A 26604-nucleotide genomic window follows, 5' to 3' on the forward strand; every position below is an offset into this window, starting at 1 on the left:
TATAATAGCACATTGCAATAACCTATGCTATCTTTTTGCACCTTTTTTCATGCAGAGCGGGGTGAAATGCATAAAAGATGGACTCAGAAATGAGTATGAAAGGATCTTATACTCCTCTGGCCGTCACAAGTACTCCCTTGACCTAATCAACATGGTACAAACCAACCTGGACACTGAGACTAAACGGAGGATGAGGAGACGCCCAATATACAGGTCCCCCATCCTTATGAATGGAAAGCCCAGGTAATAAGAGGAGCAGGCAGGAGGAGACGTACGTAATTTGGACGCCGGGGGCACTTTGGTAAAATGGACGCTCCATAGACCATGATGATAATTGCAGCTGTAGCCACACCCCGGAAGTAAGAGAAGTGCCTGTTAAAAATATTGGGCTTACGGCCGGCACCCCATAAATAGCGAGTGAGATTGCATTGTGTATGTGTGACTTTCCCGTATTTTTGGCCAAAAACCTTTGGCTGACCCAAGATGCGTGCCGCTCAACAGCACTGCATGAAATTGTCATAATAGCCATAGACAGGGACAGATCTCCTTTCAGCGCAGGAAGTAAGAGTGTGTGTGTGTGTGTGTGTGTACAGTGTGTGTGTGTGTGTGTGTGTGTGTGTGTGTGTGTGTCTGTCTGTCTGTGTGTGTGTGTGACTTGTAAGGTGTGGTTGAGGTTTATCCTTAGATAAGGCTGCTCCTTGGTCAAAACTGATCTGGACCTGTCTCTGCAGGCTTGCCATTTGGGCATGTTACATTCCTGATGATGGGGTGTCCGTTACGGTTTGGCATCGATAGAGGGTGGGCTTGTGTGGGAATATGGTTAAAGGAGTTATCAGGGAAAATCTACAAAATGAGCTTTACTCACCTGGGGCTTTCTCCAGCCCCTTGCAGCCAACTGTCCCACACTGACCGATCCGCTCTGCGCCGCCGCCCCAGTCTCCGTGCACGGTACGGAGGCCGACCCCGAGCTCGTCCTCACTGCGCCTGCGCGAGCCGCTGCTCTCAATCAAGCCCACGGGGCCCATCTTGGGTCCCACAGGCTGAAGTATCCGCCCTTGGCATCTCCCCTCCTCCCCGCACTACTGCAGAACACAGTGGGGAGAAATAAAAGCAGCGCACACAGACGAGAACTCCAGCGCTTGGAACCATTAGTAGGCAAACTAATGGTTCCAAGCGCTGGAGTTCTCGTCTATACTCTACTGCCGGCAGTAGTGCAGATTTTATAGATGGGAACTCCAGCGCCTGGAACCATTAGTAGGTGAGTCTGTGTGCGCCTGTGCGAGCCGCTGCTCTCAATCAAGCCCACGGGGCCCATCTTGGGTCCCACAGGCTGAAGTATCCGCCCTTGGCATCTCCCCTCCTCCCCGCACTACTGCAGAACACAGTGGGGAGAAATAAAAGCAGCGCACACAGACGAGAACTCCAGCGCTTGGAACCATTAGTAGGCAAACTAATGGTTCCAAGCGCTGGAGTTCTCGTCTATACTCTACTGCCGGCAGTAGTGCAGATTTTATAGATGGGAACTCCAGCGCCTGGAACCATTAGTAGGTGAGTCTGTGTGCGCTGCTTTTATCCCTCCCCCACTGTGCTCTGTAATAGTGCAGGGAGGATAGGAGATGCCAAGGGGGGATGTGGGGCGATGCGGATGTGACAGGAGTGCGAAGAGGGTGCAGACATGGCACATTACAGGAGGGGGCCGAGGACAGTGACAGAGGACAGCTTCTGGCCCCCCCTCCCTGCGCCTTAGCAACTGCGACCAAGCAGAGCCATTGAGAAACCAGGCGGCCAATCAGAGAGGAACAGAGGTGAGGGTCAGAGGCTTCAGCCAATCAGGCTGAATTAGCATGCCCTGCAACCTCTTTTGTGGCCGATTTACCAAATAAGAGCCAGGGGACCTGGCAAATTATATTCTATAGAGAATAAAAGTAAGGGTGATTTTTAACTTTTTGGATTGCCTGGTTAGCATCCGTATTACTTGTTTCAGAGATAAAAATAGAAAATTGATTTTTGATTTTATACCTAGCAGTTACTCTTTAAAACCAAACTTATGCTAAGAGAAAAAGTCACGTCATTGTTCAGTACGCAGGAATATTTCCTGCTAAAATGCGGTGGTTACTAAGAGAAGTTACACCATACGGCGGTGGTTGCTGCGCTTCGAGTCATCAATGCCTTTCACAGCAGCCTCCTCAAGCCGCTCTGTGTTTCAGATGACAATGTATGTGAAGCAGTAATCTTACCACCCGGTGTGTACCGCTCTCATAGCTTCCTTGATCGCTGCAAAGTTCTGTTCTCCTCTCGAGCTTGGTCACATGACATCCAGCCAACCGAAAGGTGGAGGATCGGAGGGCAGCGCATGACAACAAAACAACTTAACTTGCAGTCTTCACCACTGGGAATAGGAGGCACGGATCTACGCAGCTCTGATCATGTGCGTAGCCTGGGAGTTCTAATTGATGGGGATTTAAACTTCAGAACTCAAATCTCTGCTGTGGTGAAATCATCCTATTTTCACCTGAAGAACATTGCAAATATCAAGCACCTCATCCCCCCAGATCTGCCAACCTTAGTTCATGCCTTCATCACATCCCGACTGGACTACTGCAATGCTCTCTACACCGGCCTTCCAAAAAAGGACTTGTACCGACTACAGCTGATACAGAATACTGCTGCCAGACTGCTAACCAACCAACCCCGTCACTGCCACATAATGCCAGTCCTGCATTCCCTTCACTGGCTACCTATAGAATGGAGGGTCCTATTCAAGATCGGCCTACTGACATTTAAATCCCTGAATAATCTAGGCCCTGGATACATGAAAGATATGTTACAGCTGCGTAGCACTCCCTGCAATCTCACGCAGATCCACAGGTTCTAATAATCTAGTTATACCCAGAGTCCATCTGGAAACTTTTGGTCCCAGAGCCTTCTGTCATGCTGCTCCTACGTTTTGGAACTCCTTACATCAGATCAGGACAGCTTCATCTCCGGAGGTGTTTAAATCCAGACTAAAAACCCACTTGTTTAGTTTGGCATTTGCAGAATTGTATCTTTTGTTGTGTGAATACTTCATCCTACTACCAATTACTGAATCTGAGAGAGCCTAAGCGCTTTGTGTCCTATGGGAGAAAAGTGCCATAGAAATGGTATTGTATTGTATTGAATGTGAGATGGCGCGGCTTTGACAGCTATAGGTTTCTCTCCTGCACCAATCCGTCTCCTCACAAACTCCATAGGCAGCCCGGCCACTGCGGCAAAGATGAGGAGCAGAAATAGTGCAGACTGCGCCTGTAATTGACCACATTGCCACTCACTATACTTGCAAAGTAAAGCCTGATTTATTGCACATAAAGTGGTGATTTCCCAATCCAGGATTTCAGCCTCAGCCTTCGTCAGGGGATATGACATCACCACCAAATACCTCATTAAATACCTAAAATAATTCATACTTACCTTAAGCTTCCTCCAGCCCCATGCCTCCTTCACCATCCTCCCAGGTGGCTCCATTCGCCTGCTATGGGCCCCAGTAATTCTTCTGTCACGTCAGTGGTGCTCTTTTGCGCATGCGCGGCCCAGCTGCCTGGTTCACGTCGTCAGGAGCGTTCTGCGCCTGCGCAGGTAGTACTGTGCAGGCACAGAATGCTCTTGGTGACTTGAACGCAGCAGGCGTTCACGACGTGGCTGAAAGAGCATTACAGGAGCCCATAGCAGGCAAAGGGAGCCAGCCGGGAGGACGGCGAAGGAGGCAACAATGGTCATGGGGCTGGAGGAAGCCCTAGTTTGGTATGAATTCTTTTACCTCCTCGTCTCAGGTTCTCTTTAAATATTGGCGGATTTGGTGGTAAAGGTTGGTCAGGGTTAGGCATTTGTAGAGGAAAGGGCTCATGTGAGAATAGGGTCAGGTTTAGCAATAGTAAAATGTACAGATATTTTACGATCGAAATTTCCACTTCCCAATAGTAGAATATTAGTAATCTTGCCGTTATTCTTCTAGCTGCTGTCTCCAGAACCCAAATTACCGCTGCATTCTTTTCACACGTATGCGGCATAAGGAGTCTGTAGTAGACATGGGTTGTTGTAGGGATGTCTACTTCCACCAACCAATGAGCCATCTCTGCTAACTTTGTACAGCAAAGTCGCTGGTATCCGGCACCAGATGGGATCGCCTGATGCCGATACATGTGCTTGCTGGTTGTTAAAATAAAAGCCCTCTGGGGGATACTTCGGGAAGAGGAAGCCTCTGGATCCTAACAAGGCTTCCCTCATCCTCCTCCGTTCAAGTACCCGGGTCCCCCGAAGTGCGGCGAGGTAAATATTTACCTACTACAATCCTACACAGGCGCACTAGCTGCTTTTCCTTTGGGTTAAGGCGGAAATAGCCGAACCCGATCGTTCCGCTCTACTGCGCAGTCGCGACTCCTTTTGCGCCTGTGCAGTAGAGCAGATACAATCGGACTCGGCTATTTCCGCCTAGCCCGAACAAAGAGCCGCTAGTGAGCTTGCGCTGGATCCAGGAGAGGTAAATAAATCCTCTTGTCAGGCTTGTTGGGGGAGGATTGCGGGAGGATTCAGGGGAGCCAGCGCTGGTTTCCCTGTGGCTGCAGGGGATGGGGAAGCCTCATTGGGACCCTGAGGCTTCCCCCTCCTGGGGTAAGTATCCTCCAGAGTGTTTTTTTTAAGTACAGAGTCTGTTTAAAGAGAACCAGAGACGAAGCACCCTCATGTATTTTATTACATTTATTAGTGGGAACATGACAGTAAACACCTACCCTGCTTTTAGTTTCATTCTTATCTGCTTAATTAGTCTATTAGAAGCTGTGATAAGAATCCCTGACTGGCTCAGTCTAGGTTTGACCTGTAATCATAGCTGAGTCACTCTTCTGTGGAGTCTTTTCAAGCCCAAGCCTGCCACCTCCTGGCACAGATTTCCTGCTTTGCATACTGAGAGCTGTGATGACATGGGAGGGGCTGCTGCTGCTGAGAGAGAATCTCTGAAACAGACAAGTGTGGCTGCAATATATGATCTGTGTGCACTCTGCATAGATAATGATGGCTGCAGTTTCATTCCAATTAGAGACACTTCCTACAGGCAGCTGCACATCATACCAAAATTAAAGCACACAGCTGAAAGGCTGCAGTAGCCTTTCTCATATAGCCTAGATAGCAGCCTAGTCTCATATAGCCTAGACAGCACATCCAGAACAACTCCTAACCCGGAAGCAGAAGGGATATGAGCCGGCGGCCATATTTGATTTTTCCTGGAGCAATAATGGATAAAAAACACTAAAAAAGGCACACCAGAGCGGCGAAATTATCAGGTAGAGCATTTATTCTTTACAAGCTATCAACTGATATGTTTATTTTGTGTGAAACGTTCTGGTTCCCTTTAAGCAGCCAGCCTAAAATGCACAAACCTTACCCGATGCAGGATAGAATACTCACCGAGCCTCCAGCCACATTTTGTATCTCCTGGTGGCTGTCCAACACCCTTTCACATGTTGGGTCAGGTGACACTCTCAGAGCCGTGTACGGATGCCAGAAGCTGTTAGGAGCTGCAGGAGATCACTGGAGGCTCGGTAAGTATTCTATGGCAGGCAAACCCCCCCCCCCCCCCCCCCACCAAAAAAAAAACCAGTCCCTGTTATCCCTGCAGGCATGCCGGTTAGTTGAGTCTTCCAATTGCCTGAATTCGGGGACTGTACTGTACTGCTGTATTCTGCTGCCTTTCTCCATGAACAAATACTTGAATTCTACTGAGAAGCAATTAGACCCCCCCCCCCCCCACACTGTTTTAGAACATTTAATAGACTCAGAATATCCATGTTTTCTACTTTTTGCAGGGCCTTTTCTCGTGCCTCCCATAACGCCTCGAACGTCGCTACGTGTTCATGGAGAGACATCAGGTACCCCGTTCACTGGCGCATCACCAATACCTCCCTCATCTATGAGAAGAGCACTGTGGCCTCTATGGACAGCGAATACTTTTATGTCTACACCTACTTCCATAAGACCATGGAGGAGTCCAAGTACGTCATCGAGGAGATCTCCCGAATACAGAACTACTTTCAATGTGAAAAGTACTCTCGGTATGAACATCGGGTGACTCTACATTGTTAGTTAGTTTATGGTTTGATAGTTCACGGAGATAAACACTCAGGACCGTAGCTTAAAGTGTACCAGAGATGACATGATGAGATAGACATGTGTATGTACAGTGGAAAGCATGTTGTGCTCCTTTTCTTTTTTCCCTGCCTGAAAGAGAGTTTATAATTAGCTATGGAACTGACAGGTTTTCTCCAGTCAGGACTCAGTCGGCTAAACTGATAACAAATTACAGCTATAAAACACTGTCCTAAGGGCTCTTTCACATCTAAGCAGATACCTGGGTTTTTTTACTGTGAGAGGAAAAGATAAAAAGGTAAATAGTTCATGCTTTTTCACTCTGGGACTCTTGAGACAATGCAACTGAGCAGAGACTACGAAACATTAAATCTGCTTTGTAAATGTTTATACATAAAATAAAACCTTGAGATGTCTAAAAGAGTCATTTTTAGGAGTAGAAGGACAGATCCAACTGTTTATCTTATTCGTTTATTTTCATCTCTGGTTCACTTTAAAGGGCATCCGAGACCAAAAAAAGATGTGTAATGGGGTACATACTTTTGTTGCTAATGGCATCCTTCGGCAGGCTGTGTCCTCTGCCCCCCCCCCCTCCTTTTGTCCGCCATAAGTCCTGTTAGTAGGCACCGATTAGTACTAGTCAGGACCTTTGAACTAGAAGTAGCCTCCCTACAGTCATGAGAGAGTGACAGGCAGAAGGAGAGCCAGCAGGAGCTCAGACAGTGCCGCTAGCACGACTATGGCGAGGCTACTGCGCATATGCGTATGCGCAGGATGACTGCAGAGGGCTGCAAAAAGCACCAGGTAAGTAAACTTAGTTTTTTTTATGCTTTAGATTTCCTTTAACATAAATGTTGTGAATCGTCTCTACTGTCCCATAATCAATAGCATATGTATAACCCATAAGTGATTTTTACCATGTAGAGACATGAGAACCTCTCTGGCTGCCTACTTACTTTATATTATTATTTTTTTTTTTTAATAAAGCCCTTCTTTACAAGACCTGACATGAAGAAGGTTACCTTGATACAGATTTCTCCCATAGCTGTAGTGAGGATGTCACATGGGGACTTTTGGTCGATGTCCTGATCACCTCTGGAGCATCTTCTGAGAGGAGGGTTGATGTAGGCTGCTAATGGAGGAGGAGTCAATGTTAGGGTCACCAGATACTCACCTTATCCGGTGGGTTCAGAACTGCGACTGTGGGTGCCGACTCCCGATAAGTAGAGTATAGGTATATAATTACCGATTCTCTGCTGTTTGGGTTAGTCATGCGGATTTCCGTGGTTTTGGCACATATCGACTATCCGTTGCCTTAACCTAAACCAATCCCCCATCCCTAGACAAGACAGACAAGACACAGAACATTTGTATTTTGCTTTTCTCCTGATGGACTCAAAGCGTTGGAGCTGCAGCCACTAGGGGGCTCTCAGTAGGCAGTAGCAGTGTTAGGGAGACTTGCCTGAGGTCTCCTCACTGAATAGGTGCTGGCTTACTGAACAGGCAGAGCCGAGATTTGAATCCTGGTCTCTTATGTCAGAGGCAGAGCCCTTAACCATTACACCATCCAGCCACTTAGCCCCTTCTCTGATGCATAAATGTGGCCATACATCTATACATGGCCACCAGATGAACCATCCGATAGATCCCTCTCTCATTAAATGTGATCAGAGAGGGATCTACTGGCTGCCCACACATTGCTCACAGATTTTAACCGTCTTCAACTTGTGTCACATGACTACCTGTGTCACATGACAGGGAAGAGGAGAAGTTAAACCACTGGACCCAGGAGGACGCGGGACAGGTGGAACTGCCAACATTCTGCGTTAGTCGTCACTACATCAAACGCCCCTAGCAATGTGCTCCTAACCTGCCGTAAGTCGAGCAATATTTTTCGTCCTGTGAAATCTACTGTATCGATTGATTCCGTACAAAAAAATCGATCGGACAACGTTTGCATTAACGATTTCCAGCTGATTCGATCACAGTGATCGAATCTGCCATATATCAACAGGTAAGATTGCCTAGTGTGTGGCCGACATAAGCCTAACCTTTCCCCAGTGTTAAAGGACCAATACAGCAAAAAAAATAAGCATTTAAAATCTAACAGACTGTCAAGTTTTGAACTAGTCCATCTCCTCCTGGGGGATTTTCAGGGTTTTCTTTGTTTTCCAAAACATTTCATGAAAGGCAGTTGCTAAGTCTAACTGACAAAATAGTAAAGGCTCATACACACATCAGACCATAGTCTTTGGAAAATGAAAGATCACAGACCAATCTTACCACCCTTCATGTAGTATGAGAGCCATACTCTACACAGTCTTTTCTATGGAGCTGAACTCCCCATCAGAAAAAAATCATTGCAAGATGCTGCACACACAGATGCTGTACAGACACAAAAGATCAGTATCTGCAAAAGATCTGTTCCTGCCAATGATCCGTTCCTGCAAATTGCAATGATAGTCTATGAGATCTGCAGATCCTCATACACACATGATTTAACTGACATTCATCTGCAGATCAGATCCACCAGGATGGATTTTCAGATCTGCGGATGATTGTCTGATCTGCAGATGAATGTCAGTTAAACAAGGTGTGTATGATGATCTGCAGATCTCATAGACTATGAATGAAATTTGCAGGAACGGATCTTTGGCAGGAACAGATCTTTTGCAGATACTGATCTTTTGTGTCTGTACAGCATCTGTGTGTGCAGCATCTTGCAAAGATTTCTGTCTGATGGGGAGTTCAGCTCCATAGAAAAGACTGTGAAGGTATGGCTCTCATACTACATGAAGGGTGGTAAGATTGGTCTGTGATCTTTCATTTTCCAAAGACTATAGTCTGATGTGTGTATGAGCCTTTAGATACCAGCCAGCCTCCCTACTCACCTGCACACTATTTTGGCAATTCGATTTAGCAACTGCCATTCACAGAAATGCTTTTGAAAAACCCTGAGAATCCCCCATGAGGAGATGGACTAGTCCAAAACCTGTTGTTTCTGGCAGATTTTAACTGCTTACTTACAATAGCCCTTATTTGTCTTAAGAGGGGCGCATCCTCACAGGTTTGCCCCAGGCTGCAAAAACTCCAGACCGGAGTGCTGCAATATCAAGAACCAGGAGGGCAACGCAGTACAGAATCCGGATCTAAAAGACACGGCAAGGGGTCAGACCAGGGATATCAAGAACCTGGCAATAGAACCGGGAGTTCAGGTAGTCCTAGCAACTTCCGAGTAAGGTGGTAGGCCTTATTGCTGGTAAGGACCAGGGATGCTCAACTTCGGATTCGGGAGATACCCGGATAGTTGCTATCCGGATATCTCCCAGTAAACCTGTGCGGCTGGGCGGGGGGGGTCAAGCTTACCTGTCTGACGTCTTCTTCGGTCCGTCCCTCGGCGCCTCCCATGATGCGTTCCACGCAGCGGTCCTGTGACTACAAACACTTCCTCCTTCCGGGTTGAAGGAGGAAGTGTCTGTAGTCACGTGACGCGCGTGGACCGCATCGTGGGAGGCTCCGAGGGACGGACCAAAGAAGACGTCAGAGAGGTAAGCTTGACCCCCCCCCGCCCAGCCGCACAGGTTTACTGGGAGATATCCGGATAGCAACTATCCGGGTATCTCCCGAATCCGAAGTTGAGCATCCCTGGTAAGGACTGCTGAGGACACCTGGTGGTAGTCAGTGAAAGGACAAGGCAGTCTTGGAGAGACAATGTCCTCAATTCACTAAGGGCAGTTTGTTAAAATCATTTTATTCGGTAAAATACTGCATTCTGCATTTTACACCCCCCCCCCCCCCCAAATTCACTTTCACTAAGATTTCCTCCATGCAGTGGAGGTTTGGTTATTTTCCAAACAAACATGTATTAAAGAGACACTGAAGCGAAAAAAAAATTATGATATGATTTGTATATGTAGCACAGCTAAGAAATAAAACATTAACCACCTTAGCGGGATATGGACGAGCTCAGCTCGTCCATTACCGCCAGAGGGTGCCGCTCAGGCCCTGCTGGGCCGATTTTTATGAAATAAAGAGCAGCACACGCAGCCGGCACTTTGCCAGCCGCGTGTGCTGCCCGATCGCCGCCGCTCTGCGGCGATCCGCCGCGAGCAGCGGTGAAAGAGGGTCCCCCCAGCCGCCTGAGCCCTGCGCAGCCGGAACAAATAGTTCCGGCCAGCGCTAAGGGCTGGATCGGAGGCGGATGACGTCACTCCGCTCGTCGCCATGGCGACGAAGTAAGCAAAACACGGAAGGCTGCTCATTGCGGCCTTCCGTGTTACTTTTGGCCGCCGGAGGCGATCAGAAGAACGCCTCCGGAGCGCCATCTAGTGGGCTTTCATGCAGCCAACTTTCAGTTGGCTGCATGAAATAGTTTTTTTTTTTTATTTAAAAAAAACCCTCATGCAGCCGCCCTGGCGATCTTAATAGAACGCCAGGGTGGTTAAGATCAGATACATCAGTCTAATTGTTTCCAGTACAGGAAGAGTTAAGAAACTCCAGTTGTTATCGCTATGCAAACAAGCCATTAAGCTCCACAACTTCCAAAGTCGTGGAGAGGGCTGTTATCTGACTTTTATTATCTCAACTATTTACTTCTCCTCTGCCAGAGGAGAGGTCATTACTTCACAGACTGCTCTGAAAGAATAATTTTGAATGCTGAGTGTTGTGTAATCTGCACATATTATAGAATGATGCAATGTTAGAAAAAACACTATATACCTGAAAATAAAAATATGAGAATATTTTCTTTGCTGCTAATCTTCTAGTAATTATTCATAGTACACAACCAATTCACTATATCATATTTTTTTTTTCGCTACAGTGTCTCTTTAAAGGGAACCAGAGACGATCGGATGTTAAAAAAAGATGTTATACATACCTGGGGCTTCCTCCAGCCCCATCCGCATGGATCGCTCCCACGCCGCCGTCCTCCGCTGCCTCTATCTGCTGGTACCAGGTCCCGTCACTTCCGCCGGACGCGGCCAGTTCTACGCATACACAGGGGCTCCCTCCGGCTCTTTACGCATGCGCCTGCACAGTACGGAAGGAGCGCACTGCGCTTGCGTCGACTGGCCCTGACTGGCCGAAATGACGGGACCCGGTACCGGCGGACAGAGGCAGCGGAGGACGGCGGCGTGGGAGTGATCCAGGCTGATGGGGTTGCAGGAAACCCCAGGTATGTAGAACATCATTTTTATTTCGTCTCTGGTTCTCTTTAATCCACTAAGCCCTCTGCTAGGTATGTGTCACTTACCAGCTGTGGAGCAGGTCAGGCAGGAAGCTGTGAGTCTGGGGTTTTCTGTCCAGTGCATCCCCAGCATCCCTTTAGACGCAGACACCAGGGGGAGCTTTTCTGTATAGAAATATACAGATATTCATATCTATAGGGATGCAGAAAAGCCTCAAAAAATGCCTCCTTCTTCTGCTCTGTGGGAGTGAAGTCCCGCCTTCCAGGGTGTCGGACCAAATCAGGGTGAGAAGCAGGGCTGTGTGGCTCTCCCCATTGGTTGCCTGGCGCTCCCTATTGGTTGCCTGGCGCTCCCTGTCTATCAAAGTTACCGCACAGAGAGAGCATGGAAAGAGTGCGTTATCGGCTGGTCAGAGCTGGAGAAGAATACCGAACACTTTTGTGCGGTTTACCGATTGGGTAAATTTTTGTGCATTGCAATTTCTTGACATTTCCTGAGGCATTTACCGCACAAGTTGGTAACTTACCTCACTAGTCGGTAATTCTAATTTTCAGTGGGGTAATAGTTTAGTGAATTTGGGAAGGTGATCGATAAAATAAGCTATTTTCAGCATTACCGAATGCGCTAATACTTAGTGATTTGAGGCCAGTGGAGGCTGTCAGGCCCATAGCATTGCTGGGGAATAGTGGTCTACAGATACAGAATACTGGTAAAGAGGAATAACATGTAAACAACTGGCAGCCAGGGGCATTCTCACATCTCATGTAAGCTGGCTATACACCATACAGTCTCAGTGGTTGGAAAGGTAAAGTACACAGGTCAGGTACAAGGGCGTAGGGCCCGTGGTCGCAGCGGTCGCCTTGGCGACCGGGCCCGGCTCCAGAGGAGGCGGGGGAGGGGCCCGGGGGGCCCATCTCCGTTTGGAGGGCCATGCGCCCGTTCGCGCTGGTAGGAGGGAGCCGCAGCCGCGGGGAGGGCAGCCCGACCTCTTCCTCCCTTCCTCTCCCCGGGGCCCCCCCTCAGATGCAGAGTAAGCGGCTAACGGAAGCGCTATAGGCAGAACTCACCTCCCTGCGTTCCACTCGCCGCTGATCTTCTCTCTGGCTGGCTCTGCATAGATGTTGTTACACACGCAGCTTCCGGCTAAACAGGAAGCTGCGTGTGTAAGCATCTATGCAGAGCCAGCCAGAGAGGAGATCAGCGGCGATTGGAACCAGGGACGGAGGTGAGTTCTGCCTATAGCGCTTCCGTTAGCCGCTTACTCTGCATCTGAGGGGGGGCCCCGGGGAGAGGAAGGGAGGGAGAGGTCGGGCTGCGCCCCCCCCCTCCATTATGGGGACGGGCAGCTACCTAATCTATCCTGGGGGGCAGCTACCTAATCTATCCTGGGGGGCACCTACCTAATCTAACCTATACTGGGGGGCAGCTACCTAATCTATCCTGGGGGCAGCTACCTAATCTATCCTGGGGGCAGCTACCTAATCTATCCTGGGGGGCATCTACCTAATCTAGCCTAATCCTGGGGGGCAGCTACCTAATCTAACCTATACTGGGGGGCACCTACCTAATCTATCCTGGGGGCAGCTACCTAATCTATCCTGAGGGGCACCTACCTAATCTAACCTAATCCTGGGGGGCAGCTACCTAATCTAACCTATACTGGGGGGCACCTACCTAATCTATCCTGGGGGGCAGCTACCTAATCTATTCTGGGGGGCAGCTACCTAATCTAACCTATACTGGGAGGCACCTACCTAATCTATCCTGGGGGCAGCTACCTAATCTATCCTGGGGGGCAGCTACCTAATCTAACCTAATCCTGGGGGGCAGCTACCTAATCTAACCTATACTGGGGGGCACCTACCTAATCTATCCTGGGGGCAGCTACCTAATCTATCCTGGGGGGCACCTACCTAATCTAACCTAATCCTGGGGGGCAGCTACCTAATCTAACCTATACTGGGGGGCACCTACCTAATCTATCCTGGGGGCAGCTACCTAATCTATCCTGGGGGGCACCTACCTAATCTAGCCTAATCCTGGGGGGCAGCTACCTAATCTAACCTATACTGGGGGGCACCTACCTAATCTATCCTGGGGGCAGCTACCTAATCTATCCTGGGGGGCACCTACCTAATCTAACCTAATCCTGGGGGGCAGCTACCTAATCTAACCTATACTGGGGGGCAGCTACCTAATCTAACCTATCCTGGGGGGCACCTACCTAATCTATCCTGGGGGGCAGCTACCTAATCTAACCTAATCCTGGGGGGCAGCTACCTAATCTATCCTGGGGGGCACCTACCTAATCTAACCTAATCCTGGGGGGCAGCTACCTAATCTAACCTATACTGGGGGGCACCTACCTAATCTAACCTATACTGGGGGGCAGCTACCTAATCTATCCTGGGGGGCAGCTACCTAATCTAACCTAATCCTGGGGGGCAGCTACCTAATCTATCCTGGGGGGCAGCTACCTAATCTAACCTATACTGGGGGGCAGCTACCTAATCTATCCTGGGGGGCAGCTACCTAATCTAACCTAATCCTGGGGGGCAGCTACCTAATCTATCCTGGGGGGCAGCTACCTAATCTAACCTAATCCTGGGGAGCAGCTACCTAATCTATCCTGGGGGGCACCTACCTATTCTAACCTAATCCTGGGGGGCAGCTATCTAATCTATCCTGGGGGGCAGCTACCTAATCTATCCTGGGGGGCAGCTACCTAATCTATCCTGGGGGGAAGCTACCTAATCTATCCTGGGGGGCAGCTACCTCATCTAACCTATACTGGGGGCACCTACCTAATCTATCCTGGGGGCAGCTACCTAATCTATCCTGGGGGGCAGCTACCTAATCTAACCTATACTGGGGTGCAGCTACCTAATCTAACCTATACTAGGGGGCACCGACCTAATCTAATTTATACTGGGGGCACCTACCTATCTAACCTATACTGGGGGCACTTACTTATCTAACCTGTATTGGGGGCACCTAGCTAGCCTATACAGGTGGCAACTAAACTGGCTACCTATATTGGAGGCACCTACCTAACTAACCTATACTGGGGGCACCTACCTATCTAACCTACGCTGGGGGCAACTATTCTGGCTACCTATATTAGAGGCACCCACCTAGCTAACCTGTACTGGGGGCACCTATCTATCTAACTTATACCGGCGGCGCCTGCCTATCTCACCTATACCGGGGGCAACTATACTGGCTTACCTATGCCTGACTACCTATACTGGGGGTACCTATAGCTGGCTATAGGGATTTTGATATGTGTGTGCATCCGTCGGGTGTTGTCGGGGGAGGGGGGGCTGTTGTTGCCGGGGGGGGGCCCCACATCCAGATTCCGCATCGGGGCCCAGAGGTTTGTAGCTACGCCACTGGTCAGGTATGGCAGGAGGAAAGGCATAGTTAAAAAAAAGAACTGTAGAGATTGGCCTTAAAGGAAACCTAAAGCAAGAGGGATATAGAGGCTGTCCTATTTATTTCCTTTTAAGCGATGCATGTTACCTGGCTGTCTGCTGATCCTCTGCCTTTAATACTTTTAGCCATAGACCCTGAACAAGCAAGCAGATCAGGTGCTCTGACTGAAGTCTGACTGGATTAGCTGCATCCTTGTTTCAGGTGTGTGATTCAGACACTACTGCTGCAGCCAAATAGATCAACAGGACTGCCAGGCAACTGGTATTGTTTAGAACAAAATAAATATGGAAGCCCCGCTTTAGGTTCCCTAAGCTTTTCAGGCATTTACATTCCTTTTTTTATAGCCTTCGTTATTCTCTCTCATTATACTTTTTTTTTTTTAGGAAAAAGACGTACATGGAAAACCACCTTAAAGACGCCCAATATGGCTGCTTGGAACGGTACCTATTCCACGGCACCAGCCCATCCCACTTAAAGGCCATTTGTACTCAAAACTTTGACCCGCGGGTCTCAGGAAGACATGCAACTATTTACGGCAAAGGCAGCTACTTTGCCAGGGACGCCAGCTACTCTCACAACTACTCCCCGCCCACCGAAGAGGGTGACCACTATATGTTCCTTGCCAAAGTCTTGGTGGGACGTCCAGCACTGGGAAACCCCTCTTACACCCGACCGCCACCGTTGAACAGGACCTCTGAATCTAGTCTTCTGTATGACTCGTGTGTGGACAGGCCCCAGCGACCAAACATATTCATCATTTTCGACAACGACCAAGTCTACCCATATTTCATCATCAAGTATCGGGCGCTGCAAAATGTGCTCCATCTGGATTAAAGGATGCCTGACGTTAAAAATTAACTCTTTGAAGGGAATGCGGTACCATTCCACATACTTCGTTTTCAGTAGTGGGGGGAAAAAGAGATTGTGTTTATCTGGAAAATATCAAACCTTATGTATGATTATTTGTTATTTAGGTGATGGCCAGACCCCAAAGTTGGTCACTTCAGAAGCCGGGCGGCCAATACTTCAAAGTGCAAACTAATGTGAGGAATTTGCTCCTTTCGGACTTTAGATGGGCATAACGTGACCTGATGAGAGCTGACCAGTCAAGTCTCAAAGACAAGAGCAAAACGGCAAAGTTCAGCGTCCATATCTGCAATTCACAGGCACCTCAACCTGCCTTAAAGAGAACCCGAGGTGGGTTTGAAGAATATTATCTGCATACAGAGGCTGGATCTTCCTATACAGCCCAGCCTCTGTTGCTATCCCAAACCCCCCTAAGGTCCCCCTGCACTCTGCAATCCCTCATAAATCACAGTCACGCTGCTGACAAACAGCTTGTCAGAGCTGGCTGTGTTTATCTCTATAGTGTCGGTCTGCTGCTCTCCCCGCCTCCTGCAGAACTCCAGTCCCCACCTGCATCCCTTCCCTCCCTGCTGATTGGAGGGAAGGGACGGGGGCAGGGACCGGAGCTATGCAGGAGGCGGGGGAGCAGCTGAGACTGACACTACAGATGTAAACACAGCCTCACAGCACGGCTGTGATTTATGAGGGATTGCAGAGTGCAGGGGGACCTTAGTGGGGTTTGGGATAGCAACAGAGGCTGGGCTGTATAGGCAGATCCAACCTCTGTATGCAGATAACATTCTTTAAACACACCTCGGGTTCTCTTTAAGTTTTGCTCCGGTGTCCCCTCACCTCTCCAAGCTGCACCTTCGTCCCTCCTCTTTCCGTGTCCCCTCACTCTGGCGGCAGAAAAATAGACAGGTCAGCAGCCAGTCGCAGCACGCCTCTGTGGTCTCTCCAGCTTTTCATGCAGCCTCTGTGTTGCCGGTTTTCGCTGTCCTATGAAAATGTTTCCTATACAGCAGCAAATACCGGCAATAGGCTGAAGTAAAAAGCTGGAGAGCTGGGACTGGCTGCTGCACTGTCTATATTCTTCATCAGAGTGGGGACATGGTGGTGCAGCCTGGAGAAGTGAGAGGACAATGGGGAGGGTTGAGTAGCCTGGGAATGGAAGTTCCCACCACCAGTTAAGTTGATGCTTTGCCCTTTGTCCAGTACTTGGCTGGCCAGTCTCGTCAGATCACGTTCTGGCTTTCCAAAGTCTGATAATTGTCAGTTATTTAGACGTTCTTCGTTGGCTTCTGGCTGTAACATTTACAATGTCTTTCTGACACTGACCACCAGGGATGGTCAATGAGGTGCTCTTAATTCCATGCTTAGCTTATGTTCATTTTTGGAAAATGTTTGCAGCTTGGAAATGGACCAAGAGAAGGTAGTAAACTGAAAAAATTGGCATAAGATTTCCATCAGCTTGGAATTCTTAGTATCTCATTGACGATGCCTACTGGTGACCATAGATGGCTGATGCTGATAATCCCATGCAGATCTAATGTGAATCGTTTGCTGCTTTGAATTGGGACAATCCTATTCACTTCCTGGTGATTTGGATTGGCCTAGCCCCAATTTGCTATAAGTTTACACTCAAGTTGGAATTGTTGAGGTTCTATTGACCTGTTTTTCCATTGAGACTTCTGGAGATGACTTGCTCCTCCCTCCTCCCCTCTCACTCTCCTTATGCTGGTCCTACAGGCTGCCACTAAGCTGGTGGTGGTGGTTTTTCTGAACAGTCAAGTCTCACCACCTACTGGATATATCAGTTAAAGTGACCTTGACCCCATCACTATCCTGGAGCGGCTGCTTTGAGAGCCACATAACGCGGCTCAATCTGACGTCCAACTTCAACACCACCATGTGTTGCTTTAGGGGCACGTTATGCGACCATAACGTCCCCTAAAACGCAACATCTTGGTGGGAAAGAGGCCTGAAGCGAGCTGTAAAATACAGTTAGATAATCACCTATTGAGAGGGAAGGCTCCGGATGCTATAGATCCTTCCCGGTCCTCGCTCGGTGTCGTCATTTGCCCGCTGTCCCTTTGGTGAACTATCAGCAGGTCGATTAAGTCTTCTGCTTTCCTCAGCCAGGCTTTGGAAGTACTCCTCAGAAGACTTTGGAAGCAATATCTCCCCTGAGTACATCTAAAGATGAGCGTATCCACATACCACACACCCAAATCCAGGCTCGCGCAAATACAGTATGGGTGCGCTCATCTTCGAAAGCACTCAGGGACACGACTGTTTCCAAAGCATTCTGAGGAGTCTCTAAGGTGTGTCATTTGTGGTGGACCGAGTAGACAGAGGGCCGGGAAGGCTCTATGGCAACGATGGCTAACCTTGACACTTCAGCTGTGACAAAACTACAAATCCCATCATGCCTCTGCCTCCCCGAGTTATGCTTAGAGCTATCACTGTATTGCAATGCCTCATGGGACTTGTAGTTCCACCACAGCTGGAGTGCCAAGGTTGGCCATCACTGCTCTAAAGCATCTAAAAATAATAATCATATGCACGATTTCTTACTTGCCTGCAGGAAAAATAAAATAAAATCCACTGCCTGTTTTAGGAAGAGGAGGGTGGAAACCTACATTCTTGATTAAAGTAATTGTATTACTTTATCCCAAATTAGTGACAAGCTCTGCCTTGGTTTTGTGGATTAAGCAATGTTTATTGAACATTACAGGAACTCTCGAGCTACAGAAGTCTGCTTTTTGTGTAGTTACAGTAAGGTGAATATACACGCATTACTTCTGTCACACGTCACTGCGAGGAACAACCATGGTACAGATGGGTCACTCCGGTATTCTGGAGTCACACGTACTATTGCTGAGTGGAGGAGGGATGACAGCGAGACACGATAGGACTTCTTCCAGTGGGTGAAATTAATTTGTTTCAGTGGCTGCATTCACACATCCAATCACTCGCCAATGTTGTCACCTCCATGTAGTATGAGGGACAGCAGATTGAATACTATGCATGGATTGTGCAGGTAAAGTCTCATAGTTCATGGATGTGGTCAAATTGGCCAATCAAAATTTGATGTGAGCACCAGGCTTGAAACTTGATGCAAATTGTCAGAATGTGTAGAGTCAACAAGTTGAGGTGATGCTTTATTGAGGATCTTCTCCAGGACCTCCATTTTCATCAGCAGCCTTGATTGCAGTACGGTTCCGTACTTGCTAAAAAAGGCCTCCTCCTTGTGTTGCTTGCAGTCTTCTGTCTTACTTGAATAGTCTCTGGATGGAGAAGATCTGTCCATTCCATGCTCTTTTACTGAGCCATCAGCCTACTGCCAGCTCTTCCTCTAGTTACTTTGTCTGCATGTGTGGTCCAGCCAAGTATAGACTTCTGGCCAATGTGTATGGGCCCTCAGGAGACTACTATACTATTAGAGAATAGTATACTATTTGTCTAATGGATTGCACTGTAAATTCCCCTATGAGTGGGAACCCTACCAGGCATGGAGATGTGTAACTAGAGCCCCCGAGCTCACAGCAAACATTTGGGGTGACATGTCTGGGCCTTACAGCTACTAGGGTTCTCTCGATCCCATTCCTGACGCACTCCCACTTCATGACGGGTACTAACCAAAAAGAAGAGTCATTTACTGCACTGGGGATAGTGTGCAATATTTGAAACATCTATGTTATGTTTACAAGTTTGTTTTACATTTTTTGTTATTGGTTACCTGGTATATTGGTTTGTTTTTGGTTGTATGTTACAATCAAAGTTGGTGAATAAATGCTTAAAACAAAAGTTCCGCCATTTTACTTAAAGTATTTTTGCAAAGCCTCATGAGTTTCATATTTTTTTAGGCACAAGGCAGAGCAATAGGTGGATGCTTAGATGTATCTCTACAGATGGTCGAAACATCAGAAAGTAATGAATAAAATTGCTTCTTTTTTAATTTTATTTGTTTACAATATTCACTTATAAATGATTTATTCTATGATCAGCTGGTGTCGATAGTAATAGTACAGCAAAGTCCCTAGTGTCCGGCACCGGCGGGGTTTGCTTGACGCCGGATACATGTGCTTGCGGGTTGCTTGAGAAGCACAAACCTCCCCCCCCCCCCCCCCCCTCTATGCAAGATAAAATACTGTATTTTTTGGACTATAAGAAGTGCCTGACCATAAGACACACCTAGGTTTAGAGGACTAAAACCAGGGGGGGAAAGATATATATATATATATATATATATATATATATATATATATATATATATATATATATATACTAAACCTGCTGCATCCATGGTGAAGGGGCATCTTGTGGATTATGCCCCCTTTGTACCTCTTGCCCCCTTATACCTCTTGTGTCTCCATGTGTTCGCCTCTGTCCCGCTTGCGTCTCCATGTGTTCGCCTCTGTCCTCCTTATGTCCTCCTCTATGCCCCTTTGTGTCCCCCTGTGTCTTCCATTTGTCCCCTGTGTCCTCCTCTGCATGGGCACAGTACAGGGAGTCGCTGACATGCGGCGGGTTGGAGGTTCGTATTGACAGGCGTGCACAAGTCAGGAACTCCCTGCATGTGGACTATAAGATGCAGTGACTGAAAAAGTGAGTCTTACAGTCCAAAAAATACAGTATATTGCCAAGCCTCCAGCGACATCTTCTACCCTTCCTGTAGCTCCTAGTAGCCTTCCATCGTCGTTTGTGTATGGCCCCCAGCTTATCACCTCACCCGGCGGGTCATGTGACACGCGGGGGGCCGTGCACGGACACCTTAATGCTGCTGGGAGTTACAGGTAGGGTAGAAGACGTTGCTGGAGGCTTGGTGAGTATCTTCTGGTCTGAAAACCCTCCAAAAACACAAAGCAATGTCCCGGTTATCCCTCAGGCATGCCGGTTAGTTGAGACTCCCGGTTGCCTTGGTAACGGGTATAACGGGGACTTTGGTAACGGGGACTTTCTTGTATTGCTTTTGGTGCCATTAAAACTAATGACTCAGGGCCCATTTCCACTATCGCGAATTCTCATGCGTTTTTCGCATGCAAATTCGCATAGCAATACAAGTGAATGGGACTCTTTCCACTTGTCAGGATTCCTGTGCGTTTTTCTGTGCAGAAAAAATTCGGATGTCAGAGCCATCAGAATTCGCATACCGCTATGTGAATCGCATACAATGCATTTAATAGGAAATTCACATGCGGTTTGGGTATGCGAATTTTCACGCGAATTTTCATGCGAATTCGCATAGAAACAATGGAAAAAGCACACCAGCACTGCCATGGTTAAATTCGCATACATCGTCATCCATGCGAATTCGCATGAAAATTCGCATACACCCGCATGCGAAATTCGCATCCGCATGCGAATTTTTACCGCGGCGATTAGCACCGCACTAGTGGAAATGCAGCCTGAAGGCTACAATCTTCCCATTCACGTGTCTGCTTCCTGAAAGGGAATAACAAAAAGTTTACGAGAAAGTTTTGGTGGGTGCAGGCAGAACTGCTACGACAATATTTTACAGCGTTCGTTTAATAAATAAATGACTTTAGTGTTTTTTATACAATACATAAAGTGACTTATTAACTCAGTGGAAAGCTCTCAGAAATATCTCTTTTATTGTCCAGTTTCCTGGTACTTTTATCTATACTGACTGCTGATACTCATCTGTTAGACAAGTGGATCTAAAGTGCCGTTCACACTGGGAATTGAAAAATGGAAGATTGCGATGTTGCAATGCTATGTTCTGCGATTTCCTCACGATTGTGTGTTGCGATTTTGATTTCATGGAATAAGAAGCACATCACCTGGAAATGCAGCATGCAGCATGTTTGCATCGTTGGAAATAACGATCTCACAGCAATCGCTGCAGTGTGAGTAGTCCCTTAGGATTGCATGTGTTACAACGCTTTGCTGATTACCGGCGAACAGAAAAGCGCAAAACGCTGCCAGAAAGCGCCTGCGTGTGAACGGGGCCTTATAGTGGTTGTCTCTTATGCCCTGTACACATGCTTGAAGGAACTTAGCCGAGGCGGACAACAGTGTCCATCCCTGGTGAGAATTCAGTGCATGTCCAGCAGCTCCCGACCTCGCTCAGCCATTGCTCTGCCTGGCAGATCGATTTGGCTGAGTAATGGCCAAGGGCAATGTTCTCTCCACTCACCCGGCTACTGTGACGTCACTCTTGTCATGCCTCCACCCCCCCAGCCCTAGAACACGTTGCTACCCTGTGGGCTAGTGTAAGCCCTGCAATACCACCCAAGGGATCGGGTCCCCGCCAAGCGGCATCCATGTGGCGAGTGTACAGGCCTTAAATCGCTATTTTTTTTCTCTCCCATTCCACCTTACTTGTGAGGGGCCACCTCCATTCCAAACACCTCTAGCTGGAGAACAGCTGGGACTGCCAGACTAAAGGTGTCCATCACTGTGATCTGCTGGAGATTGATACCCCAACAAAGCCACTTGACAGTAATGTCCATCAATTTCCAGTCAAAATCTATCGAAATTATTGATTGCTCCAGAAGGAAGGATTAGGTTCGAAAGAGGGTGGTACACTGACGGCCAAGTGACTGGGCCTGTAGGTCTCCCCCCATCTCTTCCAGGGGTCCTGCAGAGTGTTGGCAGTGGAATGCACTTACCTATCCGCTGGCGCACTCCCTCCTGTGTCCTCCTGTCTTCATTCCCGCTGACTGCCTTTTCTCCATGACCTTTTCCTTCTCACAATAGTGAATAAAATGCCTTTCAAACCACCAGCAAGCAAGAAAATACTTAAAATAATTTTGATAGTACTTTTCATCTATTTTTTAGTACTTTTTCAATTGAAAAGTGCTAAAAAATTCTTTTAAAAAGATGAAAAATTAGGAGTTCATGACCTTCAACCAGGAGACAGTATAACTCCAAAACCTGGGTCTTCATAGGAAACCAAAGTTGCTGATCCGTGCAGTTCCCTATCGTCCTTCATCTGTTTTCAGTTACCAGGACTTCTCACATACTAACTCATCCATAAGGCCAGAATGCTAGGCATTGAAATCGACTGTTGCTACTGGAAAAAGCGATGCAAAAACATTCCTAGGGGTCCAAAACCTATAAGATGAGTTCTAGTGAGCGGAACCTAGGGTATGGCATGTGCCTTGGGTTCCAGATTATAGGGGGGATGTGCAGATAAGCTGCTGGGCAGCTGAGAACACTCAGTAGACTTAGAAGCCACTTGCATGCCTCCCACTATTTGGACCCCATGCTCCGCACGCTCACACTTGCTGTTACTTCTGGGGATTGGTGAATTCATTGTCTTGATACTGGTCTGCCCAGCCAGTATCCATCTTGGCCACATGGCATCTCCTCCTCCCCTGTACACCAGTCACTGAGGATGTAAGTGGGGAATTGATGAATGCTGGCCAGGCTGATGGGAATCTTAAAAAAATAAATAAATAAACCAGATACTCACCTATGGAGAGGGAATGCTCTGGGTTGTATAGACCCTTCCTGCTTCCGTTAAAGAAAACTTGTAACCAAAAAAAACCCCTCTGAGGGATACTCACCTCAGGAGGGGGAAGCCTCTGGATCCTGACGAGGCTTCCCCTGTCCTCCTCTGTCCCGGCAATCCAGCGCTGCAGCCCCTGAACAGCAGTGAGGTAAATATTTACCTACCGCAATCCTGCCCAGGCGCTCTGGCTAAGGAGGAATTAGCCGAACCTGATCGTATCCTCTCTACTGTGCAGGCGCGAGTCCTTTGTATCTGCGCAGTACAGCGGATCGATCGGGTTTGGCTATTTCCGCCTTAGCCTGAATGTAGAGCCACTAGTGCGCCTGGGCAGGATTGCGGTAGGTAAATATTGCCGCGCCTACGCAGTAATTGTCAGGCTTTGACGAGGAAGTTTTGGGAGAGCCAGCGCTGGATTGTCTGCAGCTATAGAGGACAGGGAAGCCTCATTGGGACCCCGAGGCTTCCCCCTCCTGAGATAAGTATCTCCCAGATGGACATTTTTTTTTGTTACAGGTTCTCTTTAAGCACTGGCTTCCCCGTTTAAATCCTCCCCAAGAGAGGCTTTGGAAGTCTTTAGGAGCCGAGTGCTCCTGAAGACAGGCGGCTCTGTACTGCACCTGCGTGAGCACATGCACAAGAGAGAGTGCTCACGCAGACCGCCCGTCTTCAGGAGCACTCGGGCTCCCAAAGACTTCCGAAGCCTCCCTTCGGGGGCAGAAAGCAGTATTTGACCAATTTGGTGGAATACTGCTACCGGGGGAGCCAGCGCTGGAACGCGGGGACTGTGAGAGGAACAGAAAGGTTCTATGGGACCCAGAGCCTTCCCTCTCCTTAGGTAAGTATCTGGCTTTTTTATCTCAGTTCCCATTCCCATTTCTGTAGAAAAATACATATGTTTACATAGGTCTGTATATCAGTCCTGAAAGAGGGACAAATGAGGAAGGAAAAGGGACAGAGGAATTGGGTTTCCAAAGAGGGACTGTCACTCCAAAAAAGGGACAGTTGGGAGCCATGATGGTGGAGTACAGCTGATGTCGTGAACAAATCAATTACAGATTTCACACAGGGTAGAAAATATGTGCGCTGAGAGACAAAAGGGGGAAAGAGAACCAGGGCCAATCAGGCCTTATAATCTAATGGGTTAAAGTGTATCGGATGCAAACCTCGGATTAAAAACATACTCACCTAAGAAGGGGGACCCCCCCCCCCCCCTCCGTGAGTCCTATAGAGGCTTCCCATGCCTTCCTCCTGTCACCCATTGCCGAGCATGGAGCTCTCCCCTAAACCCCCCACCCTTCCCGAAGAATCTGACAAGGGCCTGTCTGTAAGATTTTGGCTGCGCCTGCACAGTAGGCCAGAGCCGCTTAGCAGGCCCGTTTCTAGGGGCCGTGCAGCAGCCCTGAGCGCAGACAGTGAAAGGGCCCTGTGAACTCTCCCCAGGGGACTGCAGAGTAATTAGCTCAGGGAAGCACTGTATACAGCTACACTGACTGGCCAGGAGGGAAGGGGGGCAATCTCCCCCCAGGCCGCCTTTCATTCAGTGATTTAGGGCAGGTCTGGTGTCTGGTGTATTTGGGTTTGTTGTAAGGCAATGTGAAACTTGAGGCTAGCTGATAAAAGTGCAATCAGAGGACAGGCAAGCGGGTAAATATACACAGCATGATGCAGAGCTTGTCTGGAGGGTCCGTGGGCAAACATCTGTCTGGTCTCTCCCTATTGTTATTATGACTGCAGGTGTGGATAAGGTGTTATACAAGTTAAAGTTTTTGACAGTCCCTAGACTCCAGAAGGGCTGCTTTCTGACTTGTGTGAGAGACAGGGACAGGAGTCCTATTACAGGCAAGTAGCCTCTGTGTGATGTGCAATACAGATAAGCTCTCTGCTCCATCTCAGGCTATTCTCATTTTCTCTCCACTCCTCCTCTCTCTGGGCTAGTGCAACGCCAGGGGCGTAGCAATAGGGGTTGCAGCGGTAGCGACCGCATCGGGGCCCTTGTGCCAGAGGGGCCCCAAAGGGCCCTCCCTCAAATGCAGTATTAGCTCTCTATTGGTCCTGTGCTGGTAATAATCACTTCTATAGACACTTTGAATAGTGGTAATCATTAACAAGCTGTTCCCCATTCCCTTCATGCACCTCTGACACTGTAGTTGTCCTTGGCAGGTTTTGGTGCGCCGTATCAATTGTTATGTATAGAGTGCTTGGGGGGCCCCAATGTAAAACTTGCATCGGGGCCCACAGCTCCAAAGCTACGCCACTGTGCAACGCCAAAATCGCAATAACAATCGCTAGCAATTTGTGAGTGTGATTTTGTGAAGCGATTTTTCAGAGCTATTTTTTAATGAATTGCTCCAAAAAATGCTACACACTGCATGTAGCATTTTTTGGAGCAATTCATTAAAAAAAAAAATAGCAATTTTCACATTCTCGCACTGGGTGCATTTTAGCCTAGAAACTGCCCTGCCGCTTAGTTGCACCTGAAGAGGAGCATGGCCTGGATCTTCCAGAGGTTCCCGCCGAGTAGCATCCAGAGATATCCCTTTTTTTTGTAAATATGTTTTTTTTTTTCTTACCACAGGTTACCTGAGGTTCGCCTCTTTCAGGGCCCTTTTACACTTGCAGGTAATTCCTGAGTCGCGTTACCCTATTATACTGCAAGGGGCTGCAAAAAGCAATGAAAGTCTATGGAGACTTCCATACTTATTGTGGTCCCTCGCAGTGCGCCGGTATCCGAGCCAACGTAAGGGCAGCAGCGCGTTACCGCTAGCACTGTGCTTAAAGGAAACCAGAGACATGCAACAATAAAGATTTGATACTTACCCAGGGCTTCCTCCAGCCCCATAAGCACGTCCTCCTGCGGTCTGTCATTCAGTCATAATCAGCCCCGGTAACTGGTTCATTTGCCTCAGTCGGGATCTTCTGTGCATGTGCGGGTCCTCCAGCTGGAGGAAGCCCCAGGTAAGTATCAAATCTTTGTTTTACATCTCTGGTACACTTCAATGCATGGGGCTTGGGGTAATGGAAGTCTATGGGCGACGCAATAAGTGTAAACGCTGGAACAGGGTGAATTGCTGCACATATGCGCGGTCCGTCAGGAATCCCTGGGGCGTTTTGCATTGCGGCGGGATGTGGCAGAAGCGTCAGATCCCGCAACGCAAAAAACGCTTAAAACCGGCCTCAGGGATAGGACGATAGAGGAAGGGAAGCTGTATATGAGATGGTGGTCGGTAGGCCAAAATGTCCTAAGCCAGACAGTATGCCTCCCTCCGCAGTGATGCCAGTAGTAATGCCAGTAGTAAAGATGTCACCACCTGTGATAAAATTTAAGAATATAAATCGGGGAGTGGCAAGATTTTACATTGCGCAAACGCTGACCTAATAATCTATAAATTCATATATATTGTAAAACCTAAGCAATTCAGTTAGTTTCCCCTTTAATTCTGTCCCAGCCCCCCTGGCTCCTGGGCCCAATGGCAGCTGTTATAGATGTTCCCACCCAAGTCCCCGGGCTTTTCCCTCCCATTCTAGAGTCTGGAA

The 26604-nt window shown here is 48.2% G+C and overlaps 1 protein-coding gene across 1 annotated transcript in view; it reads left to right on the forward strand.

Moving 5' to 3' along the window:
• LOC137560919 (protein mono-ADP-ribosyltransferase TIPARP-like) overlaps positions 1–15938 on the forward strand; it is a 50992-nt gene extending 35054 nt beyond the window's left edge. The window contains exons 4-6 of the mRNA XM_068272091.1: positions 56–243; positions 5838–6083; positions 15125–15938. Of these exons, the coding sequence (XP_068128192.1) occupies positions 56–243; positions 5838–6083; positions 15125–15575 (885 nt within the window). The 3' untranslated portion in view covers positions 15576–15938. The remainder of the gene's footprint in view (positions 1–55; positions 244–5837; positions 6084–15124) is intronic.
• The last annotated feature ends 10666 nt before the right edge of the window (positions 15939–26604 follow it).

Source organism: Hyperolius riggenbachi, chromosome 3, assembly GCF_040937935.1.
Source record: "Hyperolius riggenbachi isolate aHypRig1 chromosome 3, aHypRig1.pri, whole genome shotgun sequence".
NCBI classification, from domain to species: Eukaryota; Metazoa; Chordata; class Amphibia; order Anura; family Hyperoliidae; genus Hyperolius; species Hyperolius riggenbachi.